The sequence below is a fragment of the Sinocyclocheilus rhinocerous genome, unplaced genomic scaffold (assembly GCF_001515625.1).
Source record: "Sinocyclocheilus rhinocerous isolate Xijiao unplaced genomic scaffold, SAMN03320098_v1.1 scaffold1830, whole genome shotgun sequence".
In the NCBI taxonomy this organism is placed as follows: Eukaryota; Metazoa; Chordata; class Actinopteri; order Cypriniformes; family Cyprinidae; genus Sinocyclocheilus; species Sinocyclocheilus rhinocerous.
The window spans coordinates 409,013-419,303 of record NW_015650704.1 but is presented as its reverse complement, the minus strand read 5'-3'; the positions used below and the strand labels follow the sequence as shown (position 1 = coordinate 419,303).

The window sequence follows — 10,291 nt, the reverse complement described above, 5'->3', positions numbered from 1 at the left end:
TCACACTAACACACACACATACATGCCTAACTTACATAATTACAATAGTATATATATATATATATATATATATATATATATTTGTTTGTTTTTGTTTTTTACCAATTCATAATTATTTTTCTTGAAGCATGGTATATATTCTACAGTATACATCCTACTCTGTATTGTTGCATACACTCATTATGGAAGTAAAAAGGGTTGTGAACACACACACACACAAAGAGTGATTGATCAGATCTGGCATGTAAAAGGTGTTTTTCGGCTTTTCTTGTTTATGCAAGCATTACTGTGCATTTGTGCGCAGAGGAAGGTGTGTGTGTGTGTGTTAAATGGGTGTGTTTGGTTGCTGATTTGTGTGTGTGTGTGTGTGTAGCAGTTCCTGTGTTGATTTACAGTGAGTTTGCGAGTACTGCAGCGCCGCGTCCTGAAATATTCATTTATTTTACCATTATTTTCCATTTGCTCTGGAGTGCACAGAACTTTTGGCCTTGCGTCGGCTCGTTCAGATGCACTCAGAATAAATCTCAGTGCAGCGCTGATAAGCAAAGGGGCTAAAAGTGTGCCAATAATCGTTTCCTCGCACCTGTTCATTTCTGTTTACCCATAATTACAGCCTTAAACATTAATTTCCCTTGGACGCTGGTCGTAGTTCTGCAGCGGTCCATCAGTCACGGCCGAGCTTCAGTTAAAACTGTGAATTTACAGTAAAAGATGCTTACATTCAAGAGCAGTTCTATTCTTTTAGGGCTTTGTGTTTATTGTTGTAAAGCACTTTCAATTTATGCCGTGCTATATCAATAAATCTGACTTTGACATTGACATTCAATGATGCACAGCAAGACTTTTTACATTAAAGCTGAAGTTTTGATGTTTAAAGCAGCTGGTTAGTTGCACTGCAAAGAAATTATGTTTTTCCTCAGTGTTTCTGTATTATTTTCCAGTGCTAATGTCTAAACTTTCTTAATGCATGCAAAATCTGTTGACTATTTTCACATTCCAGGTCCGTTTGGATCCGAAGAATCGTGAACACTCTCTATTTTTCAATTAAAACCATATTCTATCTAATCAGCAACTTCTCATTAATGAGTGAATGTGAAATAATTTTGAATGTTGCCACATTATTACTGCATTTACCCCTTTAAAAAAAAAAAAAAGAAATTTGAAATTCTTTGAAATTTCAAATTCCACTTGAACCAATTTTGATTTGAATAAATCATTGTAATAAATTTATAAGGGCATAATTTGATTAAATTCCTTTGAATTTTTTTAACTCATGATTGCTCAAAAACAGTCCAAATCTATAAAACATACATATTTATTTCTAAAAATAAATAAATAAATAAATAAATATTACTTGAAAAAGTTTTCAAACAAAGTAATGTGATTTTAATTGCATAAACTTTCAGTTTTTTGGTGAAAAAAGTGATCAGTTTTTCATGCTGCAGTGGTTCATCAATTGACGTACATATTCATGTTCATCAACAAAATTCAGTCCAAAAGCATTTTAAACAGGGTAACTTGTAATCTGTAACCTTATACATTTTCAAAGTAACTTTCCCAACACTGCGAGCTGTAAAGGTTTTTTTTTTCTTTGTGTTGTTTTTAATATATATCATGTGTAAAAAAAACTAAAATCAGTTGATGGATATTCTTTTTTTTTGTCAGTTTTGGTGCCATGATGCCAAATGTATTTTACGTTAGTTCTGTTAGTTTGTATGTATCTGTGTTTGCGTTAATCATAATAAAGCCGGTGAAGTGCATGCAGACAGTGACTGAACTCTCTCCTCACTGTACGCTCCCGCTCTGGAGAACTGCTGTCAGAGCGGCTCTTTCAAGGCTGTCTGTCTCCATTGTCACCTCCAGTGTCTCCTGACGCGCGCAGAATAGAAGATGAACTTGTTCTCCTTTCAGCGCTCACTGAATCTGCCGTCCTCTCGCTTGTGTAAGCGGACAAAAGCCTGAATATATCATCAGATAACAGTTACTGCATGAATCTGCAGGAAGACAATGGAGTATATCTGTCATCAGTGAAGCAGCGGCTTTAAAACATCACACACTAACAGCCTGACGACTGAATCACTCACTGACTGTCCATATATCTGCAGTTACACACTATAAAACATACATATTTATTTCTAAAAATAAATAAATAAATAAATAAATATTACTTGAAAAAGTTTTCAAACAAAGTAATGTGATTTTAATTGCATAAACTTTCAGTTTTTTGGTGAAAAAAGTGATCAGTTTTTCATGCTGCAGTGGTTCATCAATTGACGTACATATTCATGTTCATCAACAAAATTCAGTCCAAAAGTGTGTGAGAAATGGGGAAAAGGCTAAATTTGTTTTTAAAAGGTTTTTGGCACTAATATAACTCCACATACAATTTTACAAATTTTAAATTTTTTGACACTATTTGTGCTCCATACATACCCGGTTCAAAAATGACCCAAACACAAAACAAAATTTTTTTGAAAGATATATATCTTAAAAACTTATTGTAAAAAAAAAATCAAATAAATAAATACACAAATAAATACATTCTTAAATAATTTGCAAAATGCCATTCCCTTACTAAAAACTATGTCTTTTTTGATGTATCTCTTCCAGGTCAAAATGCACCTAAATGCTTTATGAGGGTTAAATCAAGATACCGTTATATTTAAAAAATGACTTATTTTCTGTTATTTTCTATTTTCTATAAAATGACTTAAGTCTTATTTTCTGACAAATGTATCAAAATTAAGTGAGTTTTTGCTCAAAACAAGGGTAATAAAATATCTGGCAATGGGGACAGAAAAATAATTTTCACTTTGAATAACCACATTGGCAGATATTTGTTCTTGCTCCAAGCATTAACTCACATGATTGTGATGCATTTTTCAGAAAACAAGATGCAATATCATATAAAGTCATTTTGCTTCTACAGTAAATGTATATTGATTCAAGAATACTTAGATATTTGTACTGAAAAGCAATGCAAATAAGTAAAAAAAAAAATCATATTTTTGCAGCGTGCAACAGATAGTCCTACAACAAACTCTTACTAAACTCACGGTTGAGCCCGTCTGGTTGGGATATGCAACCAAAAACATCAGTGTTTGACAGTCAAAGAGCCACAGAATCCTTTAAATTTTAATGTGTTCCTCTGTTCATTCTCACCTGTTTATTGCAGGAATTAAAAGCACAGATGAGGGTCGGCATTGTGCGTCCCGCGAGGAGAATTAGGATGAATGAGAGCTGACGGCGGATGATGTGAAGGAGAAGCCTGGTCGCACGCCGCTGTGAAATGAATCACATTTATGCTCGCTGGCGCGGCGGCAGCCCAGCGTTTAACGATGATAGAGTTTGGACACTTCATTTCTGTCATTGTGAAATTGGTATGCGGCGCAGCTAATGATGGTAATATATGTGTTGTGGCGCGCGTTCGCTTCGAATCGCTCTTCATCTCGGTTTAAGCGCTGCTGCTGTTTGTAATATATTGCATTACGAGCGGCCACATCATGACGGAAAGAACCGAGGAGGAAGAATCTCTCATTTCCAGGCCACGGTAATGGGAAAAGCGCTGATAATATAAATGTCTGTCCTTTTGTTTCAGGAGATTGTGACTTCGAGAAGCCCTTCTCGTCCTGCGGATACAGCCAAGGGCGAGACGATGACCTGGACTGGGAGCAGATCGACTCCAGTGAAAAGCCTTCGCTGGACCCATGGGTGCCGCCAGGTGAGACTGTCGCATTGATCAATCACTGATCGATTAGTGGAGGTTCTTGCTTGATTGTGGCTTCCTGACAGTCGTTCATCTGTACTGATGAAGGTCAAGCTTCTCAATGGGCCTCTTCGGCTGGAAAATTTACGTTTTGAATTTTTACTTTTTTTTGCTATATCAGAATGGGGAGAAAATTGGTGGCTTTTTTCGCAGTAGCTATGTGAACACACAAAAAAATCACGGACATGATTTGGATATGTTAAAGGTCGGAAAATAAAAAAAGTAACACTTGACGGTCAAAAGTGACCGTGGAAAAAAATTGCTTGTAAAGATTTTATAAATATTGCGTAGTATCATACAATCCCCTCAAAATTCTAAATAATAATGCAAAAAAATATATAACAATAAAAAATAATTAAAAAAATTATATTACATTGATTTTCCTGAGAGAGAAAAAAAAAACACACATTTCAAGTCGTTGTTCGCTTAGGACCGTGAAAGTACCAAGCATGATCCAAAAATGATGAAAAATCGTGTGTATTTTTGCTCAAAACAAGAATAATAAAATATCTACCAATGGGGTTGGAAAAAATAATCTTACCTTTTTCTTTTAATTAAGTTTATTTTATTACGTTTTATTGCAATGGCTTTGTGATGGGTCTCAGAATAATAAACCGAAAATGCAAAACTTTTTTTTAATATTATATCTCTTAAAAAATAACTAACAAAATCTGAAAAAAAAAAAAAAATAGATGTGTATTTTTATGGTGTTAATGTGTGTTTTCAAAGTTTTGTTCCCTTAATAAAAACTATGCATTTTGTAGAAATTTTTATGATTCTCTTCTGGATCAAAATGGGCATGAATGCATTATGAGGATTAAATCGAGACACATTTGCTTGAAGCAAAATGAAGCAAAGAAATTAAGTCTTATTGTCTGTCAAATGTATCAAAATGAAGCGAGTTTTTGCATAAAACAAGAATAATAACATATCTGCCAATGAGGTCAGAAAAATAATCTTGCTTTCTCAATGGCCTCGTGATGGATCTCAGAATAACTAAAGCAACTCTCGGTCAGTTATTCTTCATTTAATACAGGATTTCTCAGCCTGACCATGAAAACCCTCTAAAACCATCAAAGCAGACCGGTTCGGTTAATCACATTAGGCTGGTTTCAGTGGGTCACGTTCAGGACAGTCTTCTGGAGCATTTGTCTGAGGTTTTTATGAATCACCACATCTGGGATTTGAACCTATACAGCCTTAAGGTTATCCAGGGTTCCTCGGGGTCTTAAAAAGCTCTTAAAGTCTTAATTTACCCACAAATAAAGACCTTAAATAGGTTTTAAATCAGAACGGAACATCTTAAATTCATTAAAAGTAATGCATACACTACAAAAACATCAAGAAACATTTACTTGAGATGCAAAATGAAAATGAGTTGTTTTGAACAAAATGAAATGAGTTTATGCTTAAAACATGAAAAAAATATCTGTCAGTGGGGTATGAAAAAGAAATTAATGAGAATTAGATGACATGTAGTTGACATGTAGTTACAAAGTTACTTATAGTTAATAGAATGTCTAAAGTGGACTATCGAAATAAAGTGTAACCGTTGTTTTTCTTTTAAATTAAATTTATTTTCTGACCCTATCTCGGTTCTTGTTTTAATCATAAACTCATTTCATTTTGTTCAGTTTCTCAGAAAACAACACTTCTTAATTAATTTTGATTTAGACATTTGAAACGGAAAAAAATACGGAACATCACTTTTTTTTGCTACAGAAGTTAAAGGGATAGTTCACCCGAAAATTTACTCTCATAGATTTTGTTACCATTGCCATGCATTATACGACTGATAGACTGCAACGGCTGGACTTAAAAATCATCAAATGTGTTCTACTGAAGAAACAAAGTCACCTACATCTTGGATGCCCTGGGGGTAAGCAGATAAACATCACATTTTCATTTTTGGGTGAACTATCCCTTTATGTAAAAGTCTAGTAGATTGAATCAGAGCAATTCAAGCTTTAGCATTTTTTTTTAAGAATCAAAATTCATTAAAAAGTGGTGGAGATCTGTTGTAAGTTGTATTTTCAAACTTTAAAGTGTCACTAATACAACTCATTGTCTGCTTTCTAGAGTCTAGACATTTACCGTAAGAAAACATATTGTGTTTCCTTTCATTTATCCTTAAATTGTCTTAAACAAGAATTCAATTTACTTGTATAAACCTACAGGAACACAGTTTTACCTTCTTGACGTTTTTAGAGGGTTTTTGGCTGATTTAACAGGGATTTTTTTACATTAGAAATCGAGCAGAAATCGCGTTCATCTGATGATTTGACGCTTTAAATGGATCGACACGTCGATCGTTTTGTTTGTTTGTAATGGACGTCATTGAACATATTTTAGGGTTATCGAGCACTGTTTTGTTCTAAAAGTAAAAATCATAGGGAATTTTTAAACATATAAACATTTCTAGGCCGTCTTTCCTTGAGGTCACTGATGATATTTGCTGTTTTACTATCCATAATCCTGAAATAATCTCCATCCGTCATTAGAAATCAGTAGCTGTCAAACTGCTTTTATATCTGTGCATATTTGAATTAAACTTCACAATTGGTGGTTTTTATGCTCGTAATGGTTGAGTTGTGGGTGGTTTTGATTGCATGACTTCACATGCAGAATGAAACGGTGTAATCTGCTGGGTTTGGCTGGTTTGAGCTCTTTATTGAGGACTGTTTGAAATCTCTGTGGAGGGAATCATGGGCTGAGATGGTGTGTGATCACTACCGCACTTTATTAGAGAATAAACCCAGCAGAATCAACCCTCGGTCCTCCGAGGAAACCTTCCACCAGTAACCAGCCGGTTATCGCTCGCATTACGGTAAAAGCGGCTGGCGCTCGATATTAGCTAATGGAGGAAAGACAGAAGCTCTGGGAATTAATTTTTATATCAAAACAGGCAAATCTATTTGAATTAAAGCGTCTTTCCTCTAGCGGTGGCGTATTGGAAGTCATTAAGATGCTTTTCCCGTATTTGGAGCGTCTCTCTCTCTCTTTAATGCGGCATTGATCGCCTCTCATTTGATTTGAGACGAAGACTCTGGGACTGACAGCACCTCAGGAATCAGACTAATGGAGACGCCGCTCCAGAATGAATGCATGTTGTTTTCCTGTGTAATGTGATGCGTAATCGAGTGCTTACTTGTTTGTGTGTGTTTTAGCCTGATAGTGCTGGCCAATATATTGAATATTTCCTACATGTTTGTTTTTTATCTAATGTGCTTTTTATTTTGCCATTTGAGTTTTATGAACATCTTGTCATTTAGATTAGCTTCAAGATTCAATTTAAACATATATGTGAGCCTGGAGCACAAAAGCAGTGTTAAGTCGCTGGGGTATATTTGTAGCAATAGCCAACAATACATTTTATGGGTCAAAATTATACATTTTTCTTTTATGCCAAAAATCATTAGGATATTAAGTAAAGATCATGTTCCATGAAGATATTTTGTCAATTTCCTACCGTAAATATATCAAAACTTAATTTTTGATTAATAATATGCTTTGCGAAGAACTTAATTTGGACAACTTTAAAGATGATTTTCTCAATATTTTGATTTTTTTGCACCCTCAGATTCCAGATAATTAAATATTGTCCTATCCTAACAAACCATACATCAATGGAAAGCTTATTTATTCAGCTTCCAGATGATGTATAAATCTCAGTTTCCAAAAACTGATCCTTATGACTGGTTTTGTGCTCCAGGGTCACAAATTCAACATGAAATCAAGATCATCTCCATTTACTTTAATAATTCATGTTCCTGGATGCATGTTTGTCTGTTTGTCACTGATGCACATGACTGAAAATGAATAAATCTCATTATTTATTGAGTTAATGTTAAAGTTTAGTGGCCATTATTATTTTTATTGTTTTTAATCTAGTATTTTTCATTTAAAAAATTCACAGTATTTACTTAAATATCGAGGTACTAAAAATCATTAAAAGGCTGAAAGGGGTTAAAAAGACAGTAATATTATCTATTTAACTGCACTGACACCAGGGATGTTTTTTAGTATCATTGAAATACTACTATAGTTTTTATTAATATTTAGAATGAGTTTTTATTTTATATGTTCTGTCTTCAGTTAAAGTTTTAGTAATTGTACTTTTAGTTTTAGTTATTTTAGTAAATTTTAATTAAAATGAGAAATGTTGCCTTGAAAACTTTTTATTTCAAGTAACTTTTTTATGGTTTTAGTTTCAGTTTTAGTTTTAGTTAACTATGATAACCCTGACTGACAGTATTGGGTTGGAACAAAATTTTGAACTGAACTGATCTAAATAATGACTCTATTGTTGTCAGGCTCTGTTTCTGTCTTGTGTTGTGTTTTGTTCCCCACGTGCTCCATGTTATGTTTATGCCCTTATTTGGTCTTCCTGTTCCTGTTCCCTGAATAGGTTCATTTGTCCCAGGTGTTTCCAATGTTTATTATGTCATTATTTCCAGGTGTTCCCCATTTAGTTCAGAGTACTTAAGCCCTGTGTTTTTCATTGTTTCGTCGTCCGGTATTGAATGTCTGTATGTGTATACCTCTCCTGCTACGTGTGTTTTCCTGGTTCCCTTGATGTCATTACAATCTCATTGTTGATGTACTCCTCGTCTCCTCGTTCCTCGCTCCGCAGAGTAGCAGAATACCGGACCAAAAAAAGTAAGCGGCGCCCCTTCTCCCCGTTTTGTTTTCTCATTTTTTTTTTAAAAGTGTTTTCTTTAGATTTTTCTAATGGATCCCCTGGAACAGTTATGTTCGATTTATCAAGACGGCCGTTCCCTGGAAGAGTACATCAAGGAATTCCTCACCTGCTTCAAGCAGACTTCCCTCGAACCGGTGGGCTCTTGTTGACTGTTTCTGGTGTGGTCTGGATGAGGGGATCGCTCAACAGATGCCACTGGCAGGGTCCAGGTGGACCCTGCCCGATTACATCAACCTGGCTCGGTTCGTCAGCGGATCCCGTCTCCTCTCCGCCAGCCCAGAGGCATCACCCATTCGTTCCAGCCATCCAAAGTCAAGCCCACCGGCCGTTCGTCAGTCAAGCCCGCCGGCCACTGCAGCGTCAAGCCCGCCGGCTGCCCTATTCACCCGTAACCTAAAGGGGAGGAAAATGCGGTTGGTGCCAGCCACAGAGCTCGCTCCAGTGTCGGCTCCAGACCCAGAGCTCGCTCCAGTGTGGGCCCCGGTTCCCGAGTTTAGCCCACGGAGGGCTCCTGTTCCCGAGTTTAGCCCAGAGTGGGCTCCTGTCCCCGAGTTTAGCCCAGTGAGGGCTCCTGTCCCCGAGTCTAGCCCAGAGAAGGCTCCAGTCCCCGTGTTTAGCCCAGAAAAGGCTCCAGTCCCCATGTCCTGCCCAAGGAGGGCTCCAGTTCCCACGTCCAGCCCAAGGAGGACTCCAGTCCCCAAGTCAAGCCCAGGGAGGGCCACAGTTCCCGAGTTAGGTCTATGGAGGGCCTCTAAAGACGATATTGTCTCCAAGGATTTTTTTTGGGGGGGTAGTAGGGGTCCGTACGTGGAGGCCAGGCCGAGTGCCGAGGCCAGGCTCCCCGAGCTCCCTGCTCCGCCATGGCCTCCTGAACTGTCTGCTCCGCCATGGCTCCCTGGTCTGCCTGCTCCGCCATGGCCTTCTGAGCTCCCTGCTCCGCCATGACCCCCCGAGCTCCCTGCTCCGCCATTGCTCCCCGAGCTCCCTGCTCCGCCATTGCTCCCCGAGCTCCCTGATCCGCCATGGTGCCCGGATCTGGTACTGCCTTGGAGGCGTCCCTGTTCCGTACTAGTCTGTCCTGAAGGACCTCCAAGGCGCCCCCCCTTCCACCCCGTTGATGTTATGTGGCGCGAGGACACGCCTTCCGGAGGGGGGCGTTATGTCAGACTCTGTTTCTGTCTTGAAACAGATGTCTTGTGTTTTGTTCCCCACGTGCTCCATGTTATGTTTATGCCCTTATTTGGTCTTCCTGTTCCTGTTCCCTGAATAGGTTCGTTTGTCCCAGGTGTTTCCTATGTGTATGATGTCATTATTTCCAGGTGTTCCCCATTTAGTTCAGAGTACTTAAGCCCTGTGTTTTTCATTGTTTGGTCGTCCGGTATTGAATGTCTGTATGTGTATACCTCTCCTGCTACGTGTGTTTTCCTGGTTCCCTCGATGTCATTAAAATCTAATTTTTGATGTTCTCCTCGCTCCCTCACAGTAGCAACGTGACAATTGTCTTCTGTAGAGCTGCTTTACAGCTGAAGTGTTCATAATTGCTGAATTTGTCAATATGGACACTATTTTCTACAATATTTTCCTGTTTATTACAGTAAAGCTGCTTTAAATCAATCTAGTGTATGAAGCGCTGTAGAAATAAATGCGACTCCACTGAAGAATATTGATGTATCAGTAGTCCTCGTGCTGATCCGTGTGTGTTCGATTGCTTATTTTTTCACGTGTGTGAGTGTGAATTGATGCTGGAGCTCGTCTCACATCTCTGATTTGCATGGAAAGTGATTGTGTGTGGGTCCTCAGCGCTGGGTTACTCCCCCCCCCCC

General features: G+C 37.9%; 1 protein-coding gene across 1 annotated transcript in view; it reads left to right on the top strand.

Annotated features, from left to right (window-relative positions):
• LOC107712392 (receptor-type tyrosine-protein phosphatase mu) overlaps positions 1-10,291 on the top strand; it is a 251,734-nt gene that overhangs the window by 66,304 nt on the left and 175,139 nt on the right. The window contains exon 2 of the mRNA XM_016517630.1: positions 3,599-3,721. Coding sequence (XP_016373116.1) covers positions 3,599-3,721 — 123 coding nt within the window. The remainder of the gene's footprint in view (positions 1-3,598; positions 3,722-10,291) is intronic.